Source organism: Suricata suricatta, chromosome 2 (assembly GCF_006229205.1).
Source record: "Suricata suricatta isolate VVHF042 chromosome 2, meerkat_22Aug2017_6uvM2_HiC, whole genome shotgun sequence".
Taxonomy (NCBI): Eukaryota; Metazoa; Chordata; class Mammalia; order Carnivora; family Herpestidae; genus Suricata; species Suricata suricatta.
In genome coordinates this window covers 49,760,539-49,787,911 of record NC_043701.1, presented here as the reverse complement: position 1 = coordinate 49,787,911, position 27,373 = coordinate 49,760,539, and the positions used below count along the sequence as shown (strand labels likewise).

The 27,373-nt window shown below is 48.4% G+C and overlaps 2 protein-coding genes across 5 annotated transcripts in view; both read left to right on the top strand.

Moving 5' to 3' along the window:
• The window catches only part of DDC (dopa decarboxylase), a 93,189-nt gene extending 81,222 nt beyond the window's left edge, over positions 1–11,967 (top strand). For all 4 annotated transcript variants that reach the window (XM_029956293.1, XM_029956313.1, XM_029956286.1 and 1 more), the window contains 4 exons: positions 2,246–2,344; positions 5,898–5,999; positions 9,345–9,559; positions 11,597–11,967. In XM_029956293.1, coding sequence (XP_029812153.1) covers positions 2,246–2,344; positions 5,898–5,999; positions 9,345–9,545 — 402 coding nt within the window. In that variant the 3' untranslated portion in view covers positions 9,546–9,559; positions 11,597–11,967. The remainder of the gene's footprint in view (positions 1–2,245; positions 2,345–5,897; positions 6,000–9,344; positions 9,560–11,596) is intronic.
• A 5,859-nt stretch (positions 11,968–17,826) lies between these two features.
• Positions 17,827–24,589, top strand: LOC115306076 (fidgetin-like protein 1). The gene is made up of 2 exons (XM_029956275.1): positions 17,827–18,104; positions 21,522–24,589. Exon 2 carries the CDS (start codon positions 21,532–21,534, stop codon positions 23,554–23,556), a length of 2,025 nt encoding a protein of 674 aa, XP_029812135.1. The 5' UTR covers positions 17,827–18,104; positions 21,522–21,531; the 3' UTR covers positions 23,557–24,589.
• Positions 24,590–27,373: the final 2,784 nt, after the last annotated feature.

The window sequence follows — 27,373 nt, the reverse complement described above, 5'->3', positions numbered from 1 at the left end:
CTCACTCACTGAGCCTTACAACCCCCATGCTATGTGAGTGAGGAAAATACATCTTCTAGTTCGTTTCAGTGGCTTATCAGGAGGGGGACAATCTATAGGACATACTGGGGATAAGGTTTTAAATATTTCACTGATAGTGGGAAAGGTACCCAGAAATAGCTCCTTTGGTGTCTAGGAAGCCTTGATGACTTCTACACACAGAATCATTTTAGGGGGCCCTTGTAGGGGATGGAATGGACCTTCCTCCTGACTATTTAAATACAGTGGTCAACAACATTTCATAAAACCTTATGGGATGGCCCCTTGGAGCCTGGTGAGGAGCTGGGGATAAAATGGGAAACAAGACAGACTCCGGTCGCCTCTGAACTCACAGGCGGGGTGCAAAGGAGCTTTCTGCTCCAGGGGGCATCCATCCCAGTCCTGCCCCAGGCTCTGGACAGGTGGTGACAGCATTTTAGGGCCACGTTTGAATAAGCCCTCCATTAAACTGGGAGCACTGCTATTCTAGGACCATAGAAATTAAGTTTAGTCCTAAGCTCTTCCTCCCAGTGTTAAGATGAACTAAGCTGTTACTAATTAATGAATGAAGCTATTCCTCCGAGTGTTAGACTCCAGTTCCGTTTTCATTTCCAGGACCTTCGCTGACATTGTAAGGAGTGATTTTGGAAGGCAGCATCTGTGGCGAACAATGGCTGGAAAGCACTGATTTACTGCTCACTAGTTAGTTAGTGGGGGTGGTGATCTTTTTGACTTTCCAGAATGGCAAGTCAGTTTGGTTTTCCCCCAACAACTTGCAGATGCGTTGCCAAGTAGGATGGATCTGATCAGTGGGTGTGGCTTGGGCTCTGGGGCGTTGCATGGGGCCCCCTAGCGTCTCCACACCTGCTATTCTCCGATAAGATGTAGATATTAGCCCTGGCTTCACAGCGCTAGGATGACCTAGTGAGATACTGTGTGAACCCGCTGAGCACAGCGCCTGGCGTAGGCAGAGTGACACTGTCCTGGATGCCACAGCGCGTAAATACCAGGTCCCCTGCTTCTCTTTGCAACTTGAGAGGCTTCCATGAAGCTGTTGCTGGGAGCCCCCTGGTGACACAATTGCAATTCAGAGGCGGTGTAGCTGTGGTGCGCCCAGCATGAAGGCTCAAACCCGCCTGCCCACTGCGCTATGGAGGGAGCGGGGCCCCACGGTGCCCATCGTAGCCATCCTGGGGGAGGGTCCAGGCTGTGCTCTCTTCCCCCTCCTGCAGCCCTCTAGGAGTCCTGCCCTGCAGGGAAGGTCCAGGGAACAGAGAGGGAGGCTGAAGTACCCTCCGCATCTTCTCTGTAGGTGATAGCACCTATTTGAAAAGTCACAATGAAGGGCCCCTGTTTTATCATCCCAGACACCCCCTTGCCCTCCCTCCCCTTTGGGTTCTTTATTTTTTTTTAATTTTTTTAAATCTTTATTTTTGAGAGAGGGACAGAGAGACAGAGCATGAGCAGGAGAGGGGCAGAGAGAGAGGGAGACACAGAATCCAAAGCAGGCTCCGGGCTCTAAGCTGTCAGTACAGAGCCCGACGTGGGGCTCAAACTCATGAACCGTGCAATCACGACCTGAGCCAAAGTCGGAGGTTTAACCCACAAAGCCACCCAGGCCCCCACCTTCTGGGTCTTTTCTTGCTGGCTTTAGTATCTTTGCAGCCATTGCAAATTGGAGGGCTCCACAGCTGGTGCAGAGCCAGCCGGCTAACAGATTTAGGAAAAACTAGGGAAAGCCTATTGGAGAACCGGCATGTTGGGGTTGTATTTTTTAGCAACCATTTTGCATGTCATTCTGTGGCAGCAGGTGGAGCAGGAAGAGAATCCCTGTTGTTCTAGAAAAGGGTGCCGGAAAAGCACAGGGAACATGCTTAGCAGGTGTGGTTTCAGCCTCTGCCTGCCCGCAGGTGGAGGAACCAGCAGGAGCCCCCTCTCATGCCCCCGCTGACTGGTGAGTCCCTCCCGTGCACAATCCACAAACATTCACTCTATGCACACAGTGCCTTCCCAGTAAACAGCCCAGTCCATCCTCCTCTATCGCGGGGCTCTGCGAAGAAAGTCTCTAGTCATGGACTCTGCTCACCCCACATCCACAGTGGGGCATGACGGCCAGACGGGGCCTAGGGAATCAGCTGTCTCCCAGAGAAACAGGCGCCTCATGCACTAGAGAACACCAGCTCTCAGTCCTTTCCTCACTGACGTGGCGTTTTCTGTTCTGTTTCAGCACTGGCAGTTGCCGCTGGGCCGAAGGTTTCGCTCTTTGAAGATGTGGTTTGTTTTTAGGATGTATGGCATCAAGGGACTGCAGGCTTACATCCGCAAGGTGACTATGCTTTCATTACTTATCTGGGGAATGTTAGGGATGCCTTAGTCTTTAGAAATGAAGGGAGATGGCTTAATGATAGAGGTTTGGGCTGCTGAGGGTTGGCTATTTATAAGATGGCCAGTGCATGATCACGGACCTTCTGGATGCTTCCATGTCTTCATGGAAGACTACAGGCCATCAGGCCCAGGGGACTGCAAAGGGAACGCACCGCATCTTGCCTGCAGCAGGTCTGATCAACAATGGCAGCACGGCCACAAGAACACAGTACGTTTTCCTCCAAACACGGCCAGCACGGGAAAATCTTGAAGCTTCTGGGAATGTGTGGCCTCTGGCCCAGGGCTTCTCGGTGCGTCCCCAACCAGCAGAACATGCCTGGCTTGTACTCTCGGGTGGGTCCCAGCAACCTCTGTTGTAAGTGAACCAGGCAGCTGTGATGGGCTCTACAATGTGAGAACGACTGGTCTACCTCAAGCCCCATCATCCTGCCATTTTTTTTTTTAACAATTGAAGAAACGGAGGCCAGAGTATGTGCTGGGACTCCCCCCACCCCACGCACTTAACTGGCTTCAGGGGGCTGCCGATTCCCAGCTGGTCCCTCCCAGGCTGATACCCTTCTTCAGCCATGGGGCCGTCTTGCTGGACAGAGGACCTTGGGCTTCCTGGAGGCAGGGATGCCTGTGGTGTCTGTCTGGTGACAGTGATGATTTAAGTCCTGGTGCCACAATTTCATCTGTTGTGTAGCTGTGGGCAGCGTACAGTGAGTGCAGGCTCTGCCTCTCTGCAGGGCACGCAGCCTGGGGAATGCCACACACTGGTATCCGTCTACAGGACAAGGCTGCCATGAGGGCCCGCAGGTGCTGGCATCCACCAGGAGGATGTGTGGGGTAAGGAAGGAACTAGGAAACGAGTGTTGTGTGTGAGTTTATGGGTGCAAGAGGCCCCTTCCCATGCGAGAACAGGCTTGCAAATACAATAAGGATTCAACTTCTTTGACAAAAATCGAGTGGTTTATGTCGCTATAACTCAAGGCTCAGGGGCCCCTGGGTGTGATTAAGCTGCTTCCTGTAAAAACACTCCATGCCTCATATATTTGTGGGTCCATTTCTGGGTTCTCTCTTCAATTCCATTGACCTAAGTGTCTGTTTTTGTATCAGCACCAATACTGTTTTGACGATTACAGCTTTGTAATACAGGCTAACCTCCGGGATTGTGATGCCTCTGGCTTTGGTTTTCTTTTTCAACATTACTTTGGCTATTCAGGGACTTTGCTGGTTCCATACACACTTTAGGATTATTTTCTAGCTCTGTGGAGAATGTTGGTGCTATTTTGATAGGGATTGCATTGGATATGTAGATTGGCTTGGGTAGTATCGACATTTTAATGATATTTGTTCTTCCAGTCCATGAGCATGGAATGGTTTTCTGTTTCTTTGTGTCTTCTTCAGTGTCTTTCATAAGCTTTCTATAGTTTTCAGAGTGCAGGTCTTTTATATCTTTGGTTAGGCATTTCCTGGGTATTTTATGGTTTTTTGATGCAATTGCGGATGGGATCGATTCCCTGATACCTCTTTCTGTTGCTTCATTATTGGTGTATAGAAATACAACTGATTTCTGTAGGTTTATTTTACATCCTGTGACTTTGCTGAATTCATGTGTCAGTTCTAGTAGCTTCTGGGTAGTCATTTGGATTTTCTATGTAGAGTATCAGGTCGTCTGCGAAGAGTGAAAGCGTGACTTCCTCTTTGCCAGTTTGGATGCTTTTATTTCATTTTGTTGTCTGATTGCTGAGGCTAGGACTTCCAGCACTATGTTGAATAACAGTGGTGAGAGTGGACATCCCTGTCGTGTTCCTGACCTCAGGAGGAAAGCTCTTAGCTTTTCCCCATTGAGGGTATTAGCTGTGGGTCTTTCATACGTGGTTTTTATGATGTTAGGGCATGTTCCTTCCATCCCCACTTCCTTGAGGGTTTTTATTAAGACAGGACGCTGTATTTCGTCAAATGCTTTTTCTGTATCTATTGCCAGTATCCTATGGTTCTTATCCTTTCTTCTAGTCGTGTGATGTATCACACTGATTGATGGGTGAATATTGAGCCCAGGAATGAGTCCCAAACTGAAGGTTGATGGGGCTGGGGAAACTGGGTGATGGGCATCAAGGAGGGCCCCTGTTGGCATGAGCACTGGGTGTTATGTGTAAGTGATGAGTCACTGGGTTCTACTCATGATGCCAAGACTACACTGTTAACTCACTTGAGAATAGTAACAAATAAGGTAAATAAATAAGGAAATAAATGCTGAATATGACAAAAACAACAACAAAACAACAAAAAACACTCCATGCCTCGCCCTGAGAGGGCTCCCATTCTGGCTTACAGGAAGGGACCGGGACTGGCCCCAGGCAGGTGGAGCTCTTTGGGGACCCAGTGGGGAGAGGAACAGACCTGTCAGCACAAAGTCTTTGGCGCCCTCTAGTGGCACCACATTTATTAAGGGACCTGAAGCCTCACAGTCCAATGAGACTTCTTTCCCAACAACACTCCCCAGCAAGGCTTCTGTTCAGAGTCCCCCCACTCCCACCTTCCAGCACCTACTTGAGAGCACCAAGCATCTAGCACTGAGCACTGAGCTGGGTGCCCAGGTGTGGAAGGAGCAACCCGCGCACAGACCGTGGCGAGCTTGTTCTCTGTTCACATACTATATGAATCCCCCTTTGAGCCCCAGGAACCTCTTAAAGTCAAATAAGGTGGTGAATTCAGCGAGAGGGAGGCATTTGTCACACGCGACGGGGACTGTCATTCCCTCCTCTTGGTGGCAAGTGCTGTTGGATAACAGCCAACCCAGGCACCGCAGAACCAAAGCTTCAGGGACAGGCAACCGAGTTACCATCACACCCTCAGTTTCCTTACCTGCAAAGTGGGCACAGCCGTGGCAGCCCCTACGCCGTGGGCTGCATGGGGACGGTAGGACGGTGGGGCTCTCGGCCCTCAGCACCAAGGGCTGCTCAGTAGTAGCTAGTTACTCGGTCTTAACCAGGATGTTTAAATAAGATTTAAGATTATACCTGATTGTTCTGGTGAGACTAAAACAGTCCTCTCGGGGGCACCTGGGTGACCCAGTCGATCGACCATCCAACTTTTTATTTCAGCTCAGGTCATGATTCCAGGGTCATGAGTTCGAGCCCCACTGAGCATGGAGGCTGCTTGGGATTCTCTCTCTACTCCTCTGTCTACCCCTCCCCTGCTTGCTCTCTCTCTCTAAAACAAAACAAACCTAACTAAAATTAAAAACAAACAAAGAAACAAAAACCACCAGTCCCCTGAACAAAAGAAAATGGTCATTGGTGTTTTTCTGAAGACATTATCCCTTCCCCTCTGCTAAATGGGATTTTTTTTCCCTAACCAGCTGCTGTGTAGGCGACATAAACACTTGAAGGAAAGGGTGGAGAGCATATAAGTGAATTATGCGTGTGCCATCTGATGAGGTTTTCTAGGTGGTTAAGTCCAGAGCTGACGGTGCTGAGAAACTCACACAGATGCCCTTCCCTTTCCAGCACATCCAGCTGGCCCACGAGTTTGAACATCTGCTGCACCAGGACCCTCGCTTTGAAATCTGTGCGGAAGTCACCCTGGGGCTGGTCTGCTTTCGGCTGAAGGTAGGTTTGTCTACATTAGTCTCCTTTATGGTCTTCGACGGTGCCCGACCAGAGAGGATGGTTTGTTACCTCCAAGCACAAAACAGTTGAGCTCCCCAGAAACCACGGAACTCAGTACTCGCTTTCCCGTCTTTGCTGTTTGCCCCTCCAGGCCCTGCTCCAGCCTGGACGCCGTGCACTCCTCCCCAGGAGCCGTCTGTCTGCCCTTCGCCCAGCAGACTGCGGCTTCTCGTCTGTGTGGACCCTTGGCGCTAGAGTGCCCTCCACTTGCCCTGTGCATATATCTCCACCGCTGGAATGCTCTGGGTGCTGGCCTGGGTAGCACTCACTGCCGTGAGTGTTGCCCCTGGATCAGCTCCAGCCGCAACCCAGGCCTGCAGACCCAGCATCTTAACCAGCCCCGGGAGGCTGCTGGGTGTGCACGGGGTGTGACATATGCTGGGTGCTCTGTCGCTCTGCCGCCTGCTGCTGAGCGTGTTCACGTGGGAGGGGAAGATGGCCCAGACACAGAGGGCACGAGCCATCTCGGCTGGGAATCATGACCACGTGTCTCCCAAGGACCTGAAAATGGCTGCACACCCAAGCACCTCATTAATCTAGCTTGTGAGACAGAAACTAGGTGGCAGCCTCCCGCTGACAACCCTCGAGCCAGCCGTGCATTCCAGAATCTATTTTTCATACTTGCCTCCTGGTGCACATCCACGGAGGCCATCGGGAGAAGTAGGGGTGGGCCCAGCTGCACTGTCCGTGTGCCATGAATCACAAGGTGGCTCCCCGCTTACCGCATCCTCCCGTCACCGATGCTCATAGCCTCTGGGTGGCAATGAGAACCAGCCAGTGAGAAAGCCTAGACTCTACACAGATAGTCAGGTGCTTGTGCTCTGCTGTGGGCTCAGCACAGGACTCTGTGCAGAGTGCAAAGTGGGGAGACCCTACGGGGTGCCTGGGGGGGCTCAGTCGGTTGAGCGTCTGACTTTGGCTCAGGTGATGATCTCACAGTTTGAGAATTCGGGCTCGCTGCTGTCAGCACAGAGCCTGCTTTGGATTCTCTGTCCCCCCTCTCTCTGCCCCTCGCCCACTGGTGCTCTCCCAAAAATAAATATTTTTTAAAAATTAAGAAAATAGGGGGGTACCTGGGTGGCTCAGTCAGTTAGGCGTCTGACTTCAGATCAGGTCATGATCTCTCAGTGTGTGGTTTCGAGACCCGGTCAGACTCTGCTGACAGCTCGGAGCCTGGGGCCTGCTATGGATTCTGTGTCTCCCCTTCTCTCTGGCCCCCCCCCATTCATGCTCTGTCTCTCTGTTTCTCAATAATTAATAAATGTTAAAAAAATTTTTTTTAATTAAGAAAATAGAAACAAAGTGGATAGACCCTAGAGAAAGTGTGCAGAGGGCAGAGGGGTGCACACGTACCGGGCAGACCCGGGGGAGGTCTCAGAGCATTGGTGTCCCAGCTGCAGGGTCCCTAGAGTGGCCTCCGGTTACAGCTCAGCAGGCATTGGTGCTGACCATGTGCTTTGCCGTGTTTGCCATGGAGCGGACATTTTGTTCCGTTTTGATGGTCAGTGTCCTGGTAGGACTTTCACTTTTTAATTTTCATGGTTTTATTGAGATGCAATCCACACACCATGCACTTTTTCTGTTTACAGTCAGGGAGTTAGGAGCCAGTCCCCTACAAAGTGGAAAATCCACTTCTGACTCCCCCCAAACTTAACTGCTAACAGCCTACTGTTGCCCAGGAGCCTTACTAATAACAAAATTGCTTATCACACATTCTATATGTTCTGTGTATTACACACTGTGTTCTTACAAGAAAGTAAGCTAGAGAACAGAAAATGTTCTTTTTAGCTTAGAATTTTTTTTTAAGAGACAGGGCGAGTTGGTGAGGGGCACAGTGGGAGGGAGAGAGAATCCCAAGCAGGCTCCAAGCTGTCAGCACAGAGCCTGACATGGGGCTCCATCCCACCGACCTGGAGATGTAACTTGAGCCGAAATCAGGATCAGGACGCTTAACTAGCTGAGCCACACAGATGCCCAGGAAACTGTCATTAAGAAAATCACAAGAGAAAATACATTCCCAGTGGCTGGGAGGGTCTGCCCAGGTCCAAGGATGGCGGGGGCATCCAGCAGGTGCTCCTCTGAGCAGAACTGGGCTCTTCTCTTCCTACTGTTGTCCCTGCACCTTGACGCTCAAGACAGAGGGACAAGACAGACGAAACAGACTGAGGGTTGCAGAACAGCGATGCCAGACCCCCTTTTACACTTGATGATGGGGCTTAAGGGGTTGGAAGCAGAAAAAAGATGACAGGAGCCAGGGAGCAGGGTGCACGGATGAGGTGGGCTGCGGTACAGGGGAGGGCAGCAGCACCTAGGGGAAAGGCGTGGCCCTGCAGAGTGTCGGGCTGCCTGCACCAGGAGGTGGGCTGCTCTGCTCAGGGAGGGAGGTTTCCACCAATGGCCCCTTGGTCCTATAGTTCATGCCCAGTTTTCCCAGATTCTAGCCATAATTTGACTATATTTCGTGTTCTCTGTTGCTGAGATGTTCTTCTATTCGTTTTGGTGATTGGTGAGACCCCTTCACTGGTGCTGTTTGAAGCCCCAGTTCTTTTCTTCTTTTTTTTTTTTTTAACATTTATTTTTGAGAGAGAGAGAGAGCGTGAGCAGGGGAGGGACAGAGAGAAAGAAGGGGGCACAGAATCCAAAGCAGGCTCCAGGCTCTGAGCTGTCAGCACAGAGCCCGACACGGGGCTCGAACCCACAGACCTTGAGATCATGACCTGAGCCGAAGTCGGAAGCCTGACTGACTGAGCCTCCCAGGTGCCCCTGGAGCCCCAGGTCTACCTTTTAAGCTCATCAACTTGTAGATCACGTAGGAAAAACTTCACTTTTTTTTAGTGTTTATTTTTGAAAGAGAACCTTCGAGAGAGGTGGGGAGGGGCGGAGAAAGGGGACAGAGAATCCAAAGTGGGCTCCATGCAGACAGCAGCAGGCCCAGTGTGGGGTTTGAAGTAACGAACGGCGAGATCGTGACCCGAGCTGAAGTCAGACACTTAACTGACCAAGCCACCCGGTGCCCCAAAAGTTCATTTTTCTTAAAAATGGTGGCTTGTGGAAGGGTCGTCTTTAGACAGTAATTAGACCATGAAGCACGTGTCCTGTAGGGAGAGGCAATGGTCTTTCCCAGCCATGTGACTGTTACTTGAATTTCTTACCATCATACATGAAAAGGCAGGAGGCAAGGTGGCCTCTTTAAAGTGGTTTGTAGCAGGATCGCCAAATGCTGTCCTCGAGTGGTGTGAGTCCTCGGGGACCTGAACGCGGGCCACCCCCCCTCCATCTCTCCAGGGTTCCAACAAGCTGAATGAAGCTCTTCTGGAAAGAATAAACAGTGCCAAAAAAATCCACTTGGTGCCCTGTCACCTGAAGGGCAAGTTCGTGCTTCGCTTTGCCATCTGCTCCCGCACCGTGGAGTCTACCCACGTGCGGCTGGCCTGGGACCACATCAGCCAGCTGGCCAGCGACCTGCTGCGTGCAGAGAAGGAATAGAAGCCCGGCCCCAGGTAAGCTGCCCACCCGCCCCACCCCACCTCACTGCTAAGGCCCCGACTTCCTCCAGGGCAAGAAGAGGCAGGACCCCCATGCTAGAAGGGTTCCTTAGGGACTTAGACACATTCTTCCTGCTTGTATTCTTTTATATGAGACTATCTATCTCACATCTCTATCGTTTCCCCACAGATTTCTTCTGTGTTCACAGACACAGTTTACTAGCCTAATGAGCTTCTCGAGATTAAACTGGCAAACTGTGGATAAATGAAAATGAAAGAGAACATTACAAAGGGAATTTGACATGACCAGGATTTGTTTCTTTTGTCCTCACTGCCCCATTAACCAATTAACATAACCCACGGGGGGGTGGGGGGTGTAATACAGTTTTACCTTGTTTGCTCTTTTTTTAATGTTTATTTCTTATTTTTGAGAGACACAGAAAGCATGAATGGGAGAGCGGCAGAAAGAAGAGGGAGGCACAGAATTGGAAGCAGGCTCCAGGCTCTGAGCTGAGCCTGATGTGGGGCTTGAACCCACAAACCACAAGATCATGACCTGAGCTGAAGTCTGACGCTTAACCAACTGAGCCACCCAGGCACCCCTTGCCTTGTTTGCTATTAATCTTGACTGTGAATACCTGAATGAATGCTCCAGAAGTTGAACGTTTAAAATCGCATTTCATTTATGCAAGAGGTAGATCCAGGGCTCCTGCCAATGAGGTCAGAGAGGCTCCTTTTCTTGGTCAAATCCTGTCCAGAAAGACCAGATCCTTCTCCTGGTACAACAAGGACCTTTCTTAAAGGGGCCACCCCACCCGCAGCAACTCTAGAGGTACAGTTTGAGCACCTCTGGAAGGTGCTAGGGAGAGATCAGTTTCACATATTTCCAGTCTTCTTAGATAAGGATGCACATTGGGGCACCTGGGTGGCTCAGTCGGTTAAATGTCCAACTCTTAATTTCAGCTCAGGTCATGATCTCTCAGTTCGTGAGTTTGAGCCCTGAGTCAGGCTGTGTGCTGACAGAGCAGAGCATGTTGGGATTCTCTCCCCCGCCGCATCCCCGCTCAAAAATAAATAAACTTAAAAAAAAAAAAAGAATGTGTGTGGAGGGGGGAAGAAGGGGGGGCCATAACTGCTGTTATATACAAAAGGAAACCATATCAGGCAGACACTCCTGATTAACCTTTCCACAGTCCTGTGTTTGCACAAATCTCATCAGGGTGTAGAGTATCAGGATTCTGTTCCCATGTGCCCACAACACAGAGAGGCTGTCACCCTAAAAAATTAGCAGAAGCAAAGTTGCATTTCTGATAGAAGTCACAATCAATCATGAAGTCATATGTGTTATCAATCCAAAAGGCACAAATGGGGTTAATTTTTTTTTTTTAATATAGGACACACTAGGGGTGTCTGGGTGGCTCAGTCTGTTGAGCATCCGACTTTGGCTCAGGTCGTGATTTCACAGTTTGTGGGTTCAAGTCCCATGTCGGCTCTGTGCTGACAGCTCAGAGCCTGGAGCCTGCTTCGGATTCTGTCTGTCTCTCTGTCTGTCTGTCTCTCTCTCTGCCCCCTCCCCCACTGTGCTCTGTCTCAAATATAAATAAACATTAAAATATATATATGTATATATACACACACACATATATATAGGACACAATAGTGACCCATAACACATGGATGTCTGAGGGCCAGGTTAATTAGAGCCATGAAAGTCTGAATGAAAGCTCTACTTGGGCTCCCTTGATAGAATCCTGTCAAATTCACATGATCACAGTTCTCAGGGAAAGAAGGAGCTATTCCAATTTCACTGAGGGTAGTAGGAAACTGGGCACAGATTCTGGGTGGCATTGATCAGATGTACCATAGAGAAGCCAGGTCAGTCATTCAGTCTCATCTCTGACAATTCGTATCCATCTACATTACATGGCTCCCTCCAGCTCACTGGAGAAATGGCAAATTTCTTCTCTGTGTTCTAGACAAGCATATGAGATACGGATTCTTCCTTTTTTTTTTAATGTAGCCATATGTTCATGTCATTTTTCTCCCCTGTAGAGATCAAAAGCTGAAAGGAAGTATATCTGAACACTGTGGAAAGAGAAATGGACCCATTGGACCCACACCTTCTCTGAAGTTCTCCAGAAGCTTGTGATTCTGTCTGCTCACTATCTCATCAATGAAGAAACCTTAGCTGCTATGTGAAAAGTTAATCCAGTGGGGTACCTTTTGTTCATTATTTGTCTGTGACTTTTGTTGATTAAAAAATCATAGGTTTTCATGCTCTTGAAGAGGTCGGTGGTAGGAGAGGCTTACTGAAATATTTTCCAGGGGATTCTAGGATCGTGGAACTCGAGATTATACCTGTGGCCTTTAAATTGTTCCATCACGGGGCTCAATGCTTAATAAATAATTTGAAGTGTGGTGGCCATTGTGTCTGGTATGCATTCTTTGGTTGCACTTTATACCAAATTGATTGTTGTGATATGGACTTAACCTTTCAAAAGAGCCAAAGATATTGCATCTCTGGATATTTTTAAGTGGCATTCATAGCCATTCATTCAACAAATGTTCATGAAGTTCTTAGTATAGGTCAGGCATTGGATGCATTAACAACATACACGTTTTACTTGAAGATGACCTCCAACTCTTGAAGAAATAAATTCCACAGACCAAGTACTACTGACGTGATGGGAAAGGCTAACTTCCGGGGCCTTCAGTTTCCTCCTCTGATCAGTCCATCTGTCCTGTGGTATCATGACAGATAAACAACCCGAGTACTCAGACGCCTGGGTGGCTCAGTTGGTTAAGCCTCTGACTCAGGCTCAGGTCATTATCTCATGGTTTGTGGGTTTGAGCCCTGTGTTGGGCTCTGTGCTGACAGCTCAGAGCCTGGAGCCTGCTTCGGGTTCTGTGTCTCTCTCACTTTGCCCATCCCCTACTTTTGCTCTGTCTCTCTCAAAAATAAATGTAAACAAAACAAAAACAGAATGCTCTTGTAAACCTAAATACCAATAACAGAAAGTATTTACTCAAATAGCCTATCTTTGAAACCATTTTTGCTGATGGAAACACTTGTCTGCTAATCCCAAAATGAGTGCTTGTCCTTGAAGAGCCAAAGTTATTGTCCTTTAAGAGCCAATAGAACTATTGAAACCAAAGCACTCTTGGAAAGGGCCCTCAGGCTATTAATAAGTCTATTAGAATTTCAAAGACCTCTGATTGCTAAATGCAATTAAATTACCCATTTTTTCAGAAATCTGGGAATATATCAGAAGACATGGAGTAGACCAGCTCATGTGGTCAGGTCATTCTTTCTCTCTCCACCTGTGAACACTCACAGCCCGTGATCTGTGCCAGGCACTGTTTTAAATATCTTTAAAATATTAACCTGTTTAATACTTATTTTAAAATCCTCAGTTATTATTCCCACATTACAAATGGGAAAACTGGGTTTTCTCCAGAGGGTTAGTGGCTTGTCCCGAGGTCCTGCTGTTAGTTGTGGCTGAGCCAGGACTGGAACTCAGGGAGTATGGCTCTAAAATCCACACCTTTTCCCACTTACCTGTGTTGCCAAATGTGCTTTCTGTTCTCCAAGATGAACTGTTGCTCAGGATAACTGGCAGTGAGGACATTCATTCCCATCTGGGGAAAACTCATTTTCACCTCCCAGGTAGAGTCTTGGGACCCCAACGTGATGATCCCCAAACAGTCCCATGGCTGATAAAGGTCTGGAATATTCAGCCACGTCTTTGGGCAATGTACAGCATCTTTACATATGCTCGGTTTGGTGTCACGACATAGCTCATAGACCACTGCTGGTATTAGAACTCCTTGCAAACCCTGTTGCCTTCTGGCATCTGATAATGGCACCTCCTGGCGAGTGTTGGAAAAAAAAACCCAGCCAGATCTGAATCCTGATACCCAAACTGTATTTAGTCACAATACTTCTGACACCAAAGGAGACCTCACCCCCCTGGTACCAAATAGCAGGATCTCTTCCAACACCACCTTTCCAACTCTGTGACACCATCTAACTGGAGTTAAGTGTCAGATCCCCTAGTTAAGGGCTCAGAACCACAAGATGGGCCTCCACCTTAGAGACCAGTCACAGTCTGGGGCCTCCCGTACTTCTGAACGACCGGCTACAGAGCAGGGGTTCCCGTGGCCTCCTCTTTGGTTCAGTACTTTGCTAGAACAGTTTACAGACTCAAGATGTCATTTCACTCGTGTTTACCACATTATAATAAAGGGCATAGCTCAGGATTAACAAGGAAGAAGAGCTGCACAGGGCAAGGGAAGGGGAAAGGGGGATGGAGCTTCCCAAAAGAAAGCCCTGTGAGAATAAGTTGTTTGTGTCAACTGGAGAAATCTGGAACTACTACTTTAGAGAAACTCTGTGGTTCTGCAAAGTAGAGGTGTGAAATCAATGGTCAAGGGAAGAGAGAAGAGGAACAAACAGAGGTGCTCACTTACAGGAGACCACATGAGTCCAGGAGTGTCCAGATTGCAGACCCCAGACCTCGCCATTTATGCTGATGGCCCCCAGTGCCATCAGAGAGAAACTGAGTCATGTGAGGCGGGCTATGAATGGAAGCCTTATGCAGGGGGAAAGACTCGGAGAGGACCTGGTGTCCGTCTTTAAACGCATGCTCACTTTAGTGCCAAGAGTCTTTGTGCCTCCGGATTGACAGAGGGAGGCAGGTTTGGATTCAATGTGGAGAAGCTGAAAGTCAGCCTGTTGGCAACCAGAACATGCCTACTTATAGGGCAGTGAGTTCTCCACCCCTGCGGGGGGTTTAAGTGAAGATAGAACAACCAAGGGCTGAGAGATGATAAAGGAATCTTCTCTATGGGACAGAAAACCTGAAGACCTCTTCTACATCTGAGTTTCAAGAGTCTATGGACACAAGAGAAGTTGGGCTGATTTATTAAAAAGCAAGGTTAAGGAGCACAAACACTGGAAGCACCCCACCCAGGATGGGTTGTTTTTCAGGGACAAGTTCTACCTAGGACAACCTGTGTCGCCTGACCGGAATAATGCCCAGCACATGGACGGTGCTTACTGGGGCCACTCTGGTCTAAATGCTCTTCAATTATCAACTGGGTTTATACCCCTCAACCACCCCCATAGGTAGCTCGTGTGTAGCGGAGCTGGGATTTTCACTCTGGAAAGCTGACTCCACGGGGCCATGCTCTTAATTACCCCATCACACTACCACTAAGATCCTAAGAATACAGTCCATTCCTTTCCTAGGACTGTTGGACCATTAAGTAGGAATATTAAGACAACAGAAATTTATTCTCTCAGAGTTCTGGAGGCAGGAATGAAGGGCCATGCTGCCTCCACAGCCTCTAGGGGAGGGTTCCTCCACGCCTCTCCAGCTTCTAGTGGCTCCCAATGCTCCTTGGTTTATGAGTGAATTATTCAAATCTCCATTTCCCCTCCATACATCTCTTCTTTATAAGTCATCATTCACACCCTCATCCAGTATGACCTCATCTTAACTGGATTGCATCTGCAAAGACCCTGAGTCCCAAAACTATTGCATTCCCTGACACTGGAGGTGAGGACTTCAATACGGGTTTTGGGGATACAATTCAGCACACAACCTGTGGTATCAGACAAGAGGCACCTACAAGTGCTGACTCACTTTGGGTGTGAGGTTCTGAAGAAAAATGGCCAAAGCAGATGGTTCCTTACTGCTCTACCTGCCCCAGTTCAATGGAGGGCCCCCACCTGCCCCCTCACCAACTCTGTTTATCACGGCGATGCCACAGTAGCCTGCCCACGGCCCCTGTGATATATCCAGTGTGGCCCATGAAAGCCCTTTCTGGAACTGTGCATGGCATTCTGTCCGGGTCCACAGCAATCTTTTGTCTCTGATGGAGGGCAGGGTCACCAAGCTAGAGGACCGCAAGGCTCGAAGTCCATCAGAATCCAGCCGCCCTTGGGAATCTCCCCCAGAAGGAACTGAGTTAAAATTTGGTGGTTCGACCTGACTCTTGTCCGATCTGCTTCCTGGTCCCCTCAGACCATCCACCTCCCTACCCACCCCCCCACCCCACACCTCTTTTCAACTCAGAGAGAGCACCTTTCCTGATACACAGGGATGTACATTATTTGGGGCCATATTCTCCTGCAGCTCAATAGCAAATGAGATCACTGAAGTGTACATTGTCGTTTATGGAAACCGTGTTTATAATATTCATGGATATGGAAATAAGCAGCCATCTCCCAAAATCCCTCACACAAAGAACTGGCACTCAGTTTGCGGTAGAAACCACTTCCCTTGTGGGTTCAGAAAATTCTACCCAGAAGTAGGGACATAGTCTATAGTCTTGAAAGGAAAGTTTATCTGCATAGCTCAAGTAGTAAACTCTTCCATATGCTAAAGCATTTGATAGTATTCTAAAATATCCCAATGGTAAAAGATGAAATGTCCCGATAGGGTGTTAGGGTTTGAATTCCATGATAGCGTTAATATGGCAATAAATACAATACAGCGTCACAGCTTCTGTTGAATGTGCCAGCTGCTGCTCTGATAATTTATGAGATCTCCTTTAATTGTAATCCTTAGAAAAGCTTCCTGAGTTAGAGAAGTTTATTCCCCTTTCATAGATTAGGAGGAGGGTACTGAAGTGTGCAGGAAGATGGAAACTGCTGGATTAGGAAATACTTTTGTATCGAAAGGCGCAAACCAGGAATGCTAGCTGTCACTTGTTGAAAAAGTTAGCTCTGGTGACCATAAATTCGGTAATTCAACCAAAGACTCTTAGGAGGGAAAGAGTGGTTTCTGGGAATTCTCCAAATGCTATCATTAAAATATCAGGGATGAAAGTCACCAAAAGTTGCCAATTACCCTAGCAGCATTTAGATGGGGATCTCTATTTACAAGTAGAAAAACAAGTAGTAAACATACAACTGAGTCAGGCTGCAGATAACAGTTTCCATTTCCTTTCTTTTTATTCTATATATTTTGGGTCATTAGGATAATTAGAAAATTAGCTAAGAAATTATGAACAATTAGAATAAAAAATCTTCCATTACTATTTAAGCCAAGAAATGAGTTGTGGGCTACTGTCATTGTGACTCTCGCCTATTTAAAAAAAATATATATATATGTATATATAGCCCAATCTCCTTTTATTCTGTGCCCATTAAAAAAAAAACTGTTAAATGTCTTCGAAAAAGTTTTTGCCTTGAATTTCTTCACACATTGCATTTGTTACTTGCTACTCAACATTTTCTCCCTCCTCTGTGCGGATATTCACTTTCTCAGTGTGGGATAACCCAGGACCAGTGAGCCAAGGAGAGGAAGAGGAAGGCTATTCCAGCTTTCTGGGGAAAGGCTCCTTCCGTTTCCGAAAGAGAACTGTTCAGGGATTTTGAATGGTCCTTCTTCCCGTGTTAATTAGGGCGGTGAGATGCCCTCTTGGGACTGTGAGGCGATAAGGCTGGAGGGGAAAATCACGGGAAGGGGGGCGAGATGGCAGAACGGAAAGATGTTCCCTCAGGACATCCTTAGGTGGTGTGATCAGACCCAGAACTGTCTCTGAAATTATTATGTTCCTTGATGACATTAATTACAGCGTAGGTCACTGCCAGCGGCTATTCTGTTTCTTGGTCTGAAAACGCAGTTCAATAAGCCCTTCCACGAAAGTGTCCCTGGAGAGCGCAGGGCAGGGGAAAGCGGTTGGCGGAGGGATAGATCTGGGTTGCCAGATTCAAGAGGCGCACTTACTTATTCTAGTTCCCTTATTCTATCTTTAAAATGCACGTCGATTTGCACGTGCCTCTCAACCAGTGGGTAACTTTCTCCGAGCACCCACCTGCTATCCGGCAGAACAGACGGGGCGGGGACTGGGCCTCCCCTTGCTCCGGGGAGAGGTGCCGGCCCCTCCCCACCGCTCCATTGTCAAATAGGCCAAACCACCTGCCAGCGCCTAGCCAGCTGCTGGACCCCGGGTCTTGAGCTGCCCGGGTGAGCGCAAGTAAGGCGCCTTCAGCCGGAATCCTCTGAACTAGACTCGACCCTCAGCGCCTCCGAGTTTTTATGTCTCGGAGGACTTTGAATATGAGGCAAGGTGCAACGAAACCAACTTCATCCTGGTCTGCGAACCCCTCGTGAAGAACTTCCGAACGCAGCCGGCGCCAGAGGGTTCCGCGGTAGCCCCGCCCCCCCGCGCGCTTCCACGCCCCGCGCGCCCCCAGCATTCCCCGCGCGCTCCCGCCGACCCGCACGCTTCCCGTGTTCCCCGTGCGCTCTCCTCTCTGCCAGAGCTACGCCACCCCCAGGCCTTGCCGCCCGCCATTCCCTGCAACCTCCACTCTGCCACCCGCCAGGCCACTAGCGCACGGGCCCACCCTCTCCAGCACTCCCGCGCGCTCTCGCCGCGCCCCCGCCGTCCTCACCCTCACTAACCATCGCCCGCTGCGCGCGCCCGTCGCGTCTCACTCAAGCAAGCACGGGGCGGGCCCGAGTCGGTGAGCAGCGCGCAGGCGCACATCGGGCCCCGCGCTTTTCGGAGACCGCACTGGTCGGCTGGTAGGCGGGGAAGCGCGGTAAGGCTGGCTCCGAGGCCGGAGCGAGGGTCGCGGAGGGCTCGGGGACGGGGTCGCGCGGGGGACCGGGCAGCAGAGCTGGGGGAAGGCCGGTGCCCGGGAGTGGGTTCCGCCGGGGGCGTGACCGCGGCGCCCGCCCCTTTAGGTGAAGGTCTCGTAGGGGAAGCGCCGCCTGCCTGCCCGGTGGGGAGCGGGGTCCTGCCGCGCTCAGGCCGGGGGCGAGCCCTGGGCTGGTGCCGAGGGGGTCGGGGTGAGGGCAGGGGACGTGGCTGCGGCCCTGGGGTTGTGCCCCTGTGCCCAGGCGTCCCTGGCCAGCGCCCTCAAGGCCCTGGGGGGCGTATTGCGAGGACTGAGGACGCGGAGGATCTGGTCGAGTCTAAGTGCTGAGCGCCTTTCCGAGTGCTCTGCAGCATTTAAAGCCCCTGTTCAGCTAAGTCGCGTTACTCAAGGTCATGGCCTGTGGGCGGTCGAGTCAGACTACAGACCCTGTGCTGTTCTGCGTCTGGGGATGGCACAGTGTCCACAAAGTGGTGGGACCTGCGTCGGGATATTAGTAGTTTTTATTCCGGCGATACCCTGTTCCAGATACTGGGAGAATACAAATATAATAGAAAACAGGTCCTGCTGTGGAAGCCAACCATTTAGTTAGACAAATATCACATTCTTACAATAAGCAAAGAATTACCAAAATAAAAAAGACTGAAATGTAGTTCAGATGTGTTAATTAGCCATAAGTTTAAAAAATTATTAATGTTTATATTTTAGAGAGTGGGTGGGCGCACAAACAGGGAAGGGGAAGAGAGGGAGGGAGACAGAATCTGAGGCAGGCTCCAGGCTCTGAGGTGTCAGCACAGAACCCAACACGGCTCGAACTCACGAACTGGGAGATCATGACCTGAGCTGAGCCAGAGGCTTAGCTGCCGGAGCCACCCAGGCGCCCTAGCCATATGTTTTAGATAGAAGAAATGCCACAACAAAGTGATTGAAATGGTAACCCGGTGGGTGGCTGTGTCATTGATCAGTGTTGGCCAGACAGGTGTTTGCCTTTCTGTGTCCATATTTTTTGGGTAAATGGTTGAGTTGACAGGGAGGAGACTGGGGAGGTGAATTTTGAAGACCATGGCGAAGGTTAGAAAGGAAAGGAATGTACCCTGGGAACAGCGGGACTAGAGCTCTGAGCTCTGGGAGGAATCCCAGGTTTGCAGGTGTTACTTGGGGCACAAAGCCACCGAGAGGAAGAGGGTATTTCTGGTGAGGAGAAAGTTGGTGATGGTGTTTTCCAAGCCCCTTCTCAGGTTCTCACTTCCAGTACTGCATCAAAGAGACCAAGCTAAAATTGTATAGTGGGCAGAGGGATGAACGGCTTGTCACAAGTCAGTTCTACTTTTGACTCGCTTATTTAGCTTTATTGCTTGGAGCAAGTTAGAATCTCACTGGGTCTTGAGTTTTGTTTTCTTTATTTTCCCTAACAAAGATTTACAAACACTTTACTATGATGTGACAGGTTCTTTGTAGGGTGTTAGGGGAGATACACGGGTGTATTAAACACGGCTTTTGCACCAAAGAAATACATGGATTATTAATTATTAAGCTATATTTATGGCAGTTTGGGAGGTAGATTGTTTTTAATGTTTATTTATTCCTAAGTGAGAGACAGAGTGTGAGCAGAGGAGGGGCCGAGAGCAAAAGCGAGAGAGAGAGAGAGAGAGAGAGAGAGAGAGAGAGAGAGAATGAGAGAGAGAGAGAATGAATCCGAAGCAGGCTCCAGGCTCTAACCTGTCATCACAGAGCCTGACGCGGGGCTTGAACCCACAAATGATGGGATCATGACCCAAGCTGAAGTTGCACACTTACCTGACTGAGCCACTCAGGTGCCCTGGGAAGTATATTTTAAACTACAGGCATTCTTAGTTTTTAAAACACTCCTTTATTACAGCACTCCTAGGAAACTCAGGAGTTTTCTTACACATTTTTCTTGTAGATCAAGAGGTAAATCCTATACATCTAGCAAAACATGATTACAGTCATCTGCAATTCTGGTAAAATAATTTTAACTTAATGTAAGGAGCCTTATAAAAATAAGTGGAGAAAAGAAACCTAAAATAAAAGTACTTTACTGGCAGACTGTTTAGACATAGAGTGTTTGTATGTTAGCAGACTTGTTCTCCTATTTCATTTATAATGACTGTTTCAATTTTTTAAAATTAGTTTTAATGTTTTTGTTTATTTTCAAAGAGAGAGAGCACGCATGAGCAGGGGAGGGGCAGAGAGAGAGGGAGAGAGAGAATCACAAGAAGAGTCTGCATATTAGCACAGAGCCTGATGAGGGGCTGGAAGTCATGGACGGCAAGATCATGACCTGGGCTGAAATCAAGAGTCAGACGCATAACTGACTGAGCCATCCAGGCGCCCAGATGGTTTCTCTGTTACCACTTGACGTGAAATTGAGAAATTGAGTCTGTTGGGCATCTGGTTTCTGTGTTCATCCTCGAGTCAGTCTGTAAAGACATTTAGTGTATGATGGTTGCTAATTATGATGTGTGCTGCTCTGACCTTTGGGGGCAGCAGCTGGTGGGTCTCGTGCATGGTGCCCGAGTGTGAATTCTGGCCCTGTTGCATGCTGGCTCTGTGATCTCCAGTGAGGCCTCAGCCTCAGCTTCTATATGTGTGTGATAGGCATGAGAATGGTGATTTTCAACATATTTTCATATTCATTATGTGACTTGATTCTTATAATGATTTCTCTCACTTTACAGATGAAACTGAGGGCTCAGTGATAGAGGCTTGGCTCAGATCATCTGCTTTTTCTTAGGGACGGAACTAAAAACCTCAGCTTGGTTTGTCCTGATTTGTTTGTCTGTAATTCCATTCCTCTAACATGTTACCTTTCCTTTGCCAATGAATTTTATTATTTTTTTTTTAAATTTTAAATGTTTTTATTTATTTTTGAGAGTCAGAGTATGAGCAGGGGAAGGGCAGAGAGAAGAGGGAGACAGAATCCAAAGCAGGCTCCAGGCTCTGAGCTTTTAGTACAGAGCCCAGTGGGGGGGCTTGAACTCATGAACCATGAGATCATGACCTGAGCCAAAGTCAGAGGCTTAACTGAGCCACCCAGGCACCCCATGAATTTTAAACCCTTTCCATCAAAACGTCATGAATGTTTTCCCTGTGTGCAGGGAAAATTATATGACTAAAACCATTTAACCCATAGCAAAGTATTATTAAGTCACCTCTTTATCTTGAATGCTTGAAATCTGTGATTAACGAGCTATTTCTCTTATAAATGATCTGTCCTCATAAACAAGAAGTCCAGTACACCTTCCAAGAAGAGCAGAGATGTAAACAGTGTACTTATGATATTGCCTCCTTGTTTCCTCCTTCGTACTAATTCTTTTTCATTTTCATCGGTTGTTACAGACCGTCCAGCATGCAAGCCTCCAGCTCCAGGTCTGTGCACCTGAGCGAATGGCAGAAGAATTACTTTGCCATTACATCTGGCACATGTGCATCAGGACAGAAGGCAGACGCCTACCGAGCACAGATATTACGCATTCAGTATGCGTGGGCAAACGCGGAGATCTCCCAGCACTGCGCCGCCATGCTGTTCAGAAAATATGCAGAGAAATACTCAGCGGTTATTGATTCTGACAGTGTCGAGACTGGGTTGAATAACTATGTGGAAAGCATTTTAACTTTAGCAAGATCGCAGCAAATGGACAGTGACAAGTGGCAGTCTGGATTGTCAATAAATAACGTTTTCAAAATGAGTAACATACAGGGGATGATGCGAGCCGGCAACAAAGCCAGGGAGTCTCTGTTGGCGCCCGCCGATGCGTCGGGATTCATCCGCAAAGAGACTGTCATCTTCGATCCTCCTAAATCAAGTGGTGGTGGTGGTGGTGGTGGTTCTGGGGACAGTGGCCCAGTAACTAATGCAGTTCATAGTAAGAATAGGACCCGAGACATCCCAGAGGGTAGTCCTTTGATATGTCCTCAGAATGCGCGGCCACCTGCACTGACTAACACCAGTCAGACATGTCCTGCGTCCCTAACACCTTTTGGTGAATTTGCCACCACAAAATTGCATGCCACACCAATGTTTGGAACTGTCAAAGAGGAAAATAACAGCTCTCCCAAAGCCAGCATAGGACTGAATGAGTTCTCAGCTCATCAGTCTTATTTGCTTTCTGGTTGTGACAATCCATGGCCAAGGAGAGCTTTTTATGGTTCTGGGTTCATCGACGCACTTTCCACGCCAGTGGCCAATAAGGCTTTTTCTAAAACAGAAGACGGTGCCCAAAGAGAAGAGGGCGGCCTGCCTGCTTTTAAAACTGCAAGAGAGCAACTATGGGTGGATCAGCAAAGAAAGAACCAGCAGCCCCAGTGTGTTTCGGGGTCAGCGTATGGTGGTGTAAAGAAGTCTCTGGGAGCCGGTCGGTCCCGGGGAATATTTGGTAAGTTCGTTCCTCCTGTACCGAAGCAGGACGGGGGAGTGCAGTACAAGCCTTCCAGCGCGGGACCGGCAGAGCCAGCACGTCCCGTAGACGAGCGTCTGAAGAACCTGGAGCCTAAGATGATCGAACTTATTATGAATGAGGTCATGGATCATGGGCCCCCGGTAAATTGGGACGACATCGCAGGAATAGAATTTGCCAAAGCCACGATAAAGGAGATTGTCGTGTGGCCCATGGTGAGGCCGGACATCTTTACTGGTTTACGAGGACCCCCGAAAGGAATTCTGCTCTTCGGGCCCCCTGGGACTGGGAAAACTCTGATTGGCAAGTGCATTGCCAGCCAGTCTGGGGCAACGTTCTTCAGCATCTCTGCTTCCTCCTTGACTTCCAAATGGGTAGGCGAGGGGGAGAAAATGGTCCGCGCGTTGTTTGCTGTCGCAAGGTGTCAGCAGCCGGCTGTGATATTTATTGATGAAATTGATTCCCTTCTGTCTCAGCGAGGAGATGGTGAGCATGAGTCTTCTAGACGGATCAAAACCGAATTTCTGGTTCAGCTAGATGGAGCAACCACCTCTTCTGAGGACCGTATTCTGGTGGTGGGGGCAACCAATCGGCCCCAGGAAATCGATGAGGCCGCCCGGAGAAGGTTGGTGAAAAGGCTTTATATCCCTCTCCCAGAAGCTTCAGCTAGGAGACAGATCGTGACGAACCTCATGTCCAAGGAGCAGTGTTGCCTCAGTGAGGAGGAGGTCGGCCTGGTTGTGCAGCGGTCTGATGGGTTCTCAGGGGCCGACATGACCCAGCTGTGCAGAGAAGCGTCTCTTGGGCCCATTCGAAGTTTACAGACTGCTGACATCGCTACCGTGACCCCAGATCAAGTTCGACCAATAGCTTATGTTGATTTTGAAAATGCTTTCAGAACCGTGCGGCCCAGCGTGTCTCCTAAAGATTTAGAGCTTTATGAAAACTGGAACAGAACCTTTGGCTGTGGGAGGTGAACGGGACACTTGAAGTTTAAAGATGGTGTTTTGGTAACATGCCTTTCCCACTTTGTAGCTTAGGAAACTGGGATTGACTTTGTTACTAGAAGCTTGGATTTCCTCCAGGCACTACCTGATGTGTGAGCCTGTTTGTACAAAATATGAATGAACGTGTATTTTTTGTCCAAAGCAGGTCTTTTCAGGGTGGACAGTATGATGAATAGTGGGCTCAAACTGAAACTAAAGATTCAATGTGAGCGAGGTGGCCTCTGATGGGTACGCATCTCCCGTTGAAGAAGGGTTCTTCTGACCACGTGACTCCGTGTTGGCCGGTGTGGTGGTTTTCATTTGAAGCAGCTTCACTTCGTGGTGTTCCATGGATTTATGGTCTCACCAAACAGCCAAATGAAAGTGCCAGTTTTTTGTTCTTTGTAGCCTCTTACAGTTTTCTCCTATTTCCAGGATTGACTAATGGAGACGTGTTCACAGGTAGCCAGGTGTAATCCAGTATTGGAGATATCTCCGCAGACTTGAAGGATGAAGAATGTTGTATTTTTCTAGGGGGTAGATGGTAGAGGATGTTTAATATTTTATTTGGCACTAGTTCACAACCCGTAGTGTGGGTCTCTCAAAAGTATATGTCCAGATTTTTATATTGGACCATTTTGTTTTGTAAGTAATAGATGTTCATCGTAGAAACATGAGGGCAGAGAAATGAAGAAGAAGAGACGGATGATTGCTGTGATCTCACCCCCCCACTTTGGGGAGCACGGTGTCCGCTCTTGCACACGTCATCTACCGGGTGGGACTGTATGGTCTGTTGAGTAGCCTGCTTTCTTCTCTGTCACCGTCACTTCTTGTGTGAATATGCTCCGTACAACATCCTCCCTCAGGATCCCATCGTCTGGATGGACTGTCATTTACCCAGTCCTCTGCTCCGCTGGCCTCAGGGCAGGGCACAAGCTGGTTTCCCTTTTGTTCATTGTACAGAAAAACATGTTGAACACCTTAGTGATCGTTTTAAAAAAATAAATACACCTCTCGAGTAAAATTCTTGCATTAAATTCTTGCACATTTTTAAGACTGTTGGCACGTGTCCTGAATTGTCCTCTAGGAAAGTCATGCATATGTGGGATTCCTCTCCACATGAAGCCACGGGGTGCCTGCTTACCTGTCCCGTGTGGACGTTGGGTCACTGCAGTTTTTGTTAGTGTTGCGCTCACATCTGTTCATTCAAATGGTACTGGATGCCGGCCGGTGTTCAGGCGCTGAGAGCAGAGTGGTGAACAGCAGGCAAAGAGCCTTGGTCTTACGTGAGTGACATTCAAGTTGTACTGTTCTCTCTTGACAGGGCAGTTGAAGAGAGGGAATTTGACAGGTGACTTTTAGACCGTCATCTTAATTTTTGTTCTTGGCCTGCCTTCTATTTCTGTACTCTCTGGAAAGCTTTGTTTTTGCAACTGTTTTTCCCTTTGAAATATGCCATTGTCTTTTATTAGACTTTGGATGTTAAGCTTCTTGTCTCTGGTTGTTAGGTTAATATTTTAGAATGTAAAGCATCTCGCACATTGTTGTCTTTGTCCTGTTTCGTTTCTGCATAGACAGCACTACAGTAAGCTGGGATTCCTCGGTGTTGATGGTCAGGAATTTCTGCGGGTTTCTCCCCTGAAACTTGTGAATCTTCTCCTAGATGCCTCCCCCTCCTTGGGTTTTACCGTTACCACGGTGGTCTAGGTCATCAGCAGTCGTCCAGTAGGTATTTGTGTCCATAGCTCAGTTGTAATGTCCTCAGTTTTTTCTCAACAGCCACTCCTGCCAGCCGTGACTTCCGGCTCCCTTGGCCACCAGCCACGGGCTCCTTTGCTTTGTGGAACTGAGCTGGGATTATGTCCAAAACGAAAAGCTCCGGGTGGCTCAGCTCGGCTCGGCCCAGGCAGAGCCCACGTTTCTCTCCTGAGTTAAGGTTTGCTCTATTCAAGTGAGAATCTAATCCTGACAGGAAGGAGGCAGGAGGTATTCAGGGAGTCCCTGCGTGGTCGTTTCAGCCTTCTGCCTCGTGGACGTGTTCTTCCTCTACCGCCTTCTGGGATTCGGGGTTTGTTTCTGAGGCGGAAACTTCCAGAAACTGAGAGATTTCTTTTATCTTCATGTTATGATTAGATATGAAAATCTTGGAATGAATTCTTCCCTCCTGAAGGTTTCATTTTCATTTGTGCTACAGTGTCTTTAGCCATATTGTTTCATTCGAGAAGTGGACACTCGCCTGGTTTTCTCATCTTTGGAAGATACGTTTCCTTCATGGAAATACACACACACACACACACACACACACAATTTTAACAATGTATGTAACTCGTTTGTGTATTCATGCCTAAACGTGTTGGTAGGAATACAGCGATTAAGGAGAATCTTTCAATGTCAGTCCTTTTAAAATGTTGGAATTGCACATAACAATTTCCTTCAATGTGTATCCTTCCAGAAAATCTATTCCAACATGTGGTCTTATCTCACTTTGAAATTCGGGTTCATTTTCTCAATTCTAGACATTTGTCCAGTCGGCCTCCACTCCGACCCTGATGAGGTGGAGTCCAGGGAAAGGGCCTGGGCTTTGGAGCTGAGCAGGCCTGCTGTTGGGAGTCTGACTCTAGGCCACTTAACTGTTCTAACGTGAGGATGTCAACACCTACCTTGTTGGAGAGTGAGGATTTAATAGTAAAATACAGGGGCACCTAGGTGGCTCAGTCCGTTTAGCCTCTGACTTTGGCTCAGGTCATAATCTCACAGTTCCTGAGTTCGAGCCCTGCATCCAGATCTGTGCTGATAACTCGGAGCCTAGAGCCTGCTTCAGCTGCTGTGTCTCCCTGTCTCTCTGCCCCTCCTCTACTGTGCTCTATCTCTGTCTCTCAAAAATAAATAAATGTTAAAAAAAATTTATGGAGGGGCGCCTGAGTGGCTCAGTCGGTTAAGCGTCCACCTTTGGCTCAGGTCATGATCTCACAGTTCGTGGGTTTGAGCCCCACATTGGGCTCTGTGCTGACAGCTAGCTCAGAGCCTGGAGCCTGTTTCAGATTCTGTGTCTCCCTCTCTTACTGACCCTCCTCTGCTTGTGCTATCTCTCTCTGTCTCTCAAAAATAAATTAAAAAGCAAAAAAAATTTTTTAATTTATAGATAGTAAAATACAGGTGGAAAAGGCCTGGATTGTGGTTGCCCAACAATGGTGCGTCCTTATGTCTGTCTGTCCTGACTCTGCCAATGTTGCCCTGTAGGGGCATTTTCTTCCCGGCTGTTGTGTGTGGCTGTCTAATCTAGCATGTTCTGCTACGTGTTTGTGATATTTGTGTTTCATTGTAGATACTGTGTCATCTAAACTTACAGAGTAAATCTGTAAATCTAACTAAGAAATGTCTTTTAGTGTTATTTCTCCTTGAGACTTAAGAACTTTTTTTATAGGCCCCAGATTATGATTTTCCACTTCCTCACCTTTAAGTCCCATTTATTGGTCTCCAGAATCACTCCTCAGTGGTTTTTTTAAAATTATTTTTACTGTTTTTATTTATTTGAGAGAGAGAGAGAGAGAGAGACAGCATGAGCAGGGGAGAGTCAGAGAGGGAGACACAGAATCTGAAGCAGGCTCCAGGCTCTGAGTTGTCAGCACAGAGCCCGATGCGGGGCTTGAACCCACGATCCATGAGATCATGACCTGAGCCGAAGTCGGATGCTTAACCGACTGAGCCACCCAGGCACCCCTCCCCAGTGTTTTTAAAAGACACTTTAAAACTCACTTCCAGAGATCTAACTGGAAGGTAGGATTCTGTCCAGATCTGTGGCAAGATA

Bases quoted from the DNA above. Each gene is read 5' to 3' on its own strand.
- LOC115306076 (XM_029956275.1), top strand. From the start codon at position 21,532: ATGCAAGCCTCCAGCTCCAGGTCTGTGCACCTGAGCGAATGGCAGAAG.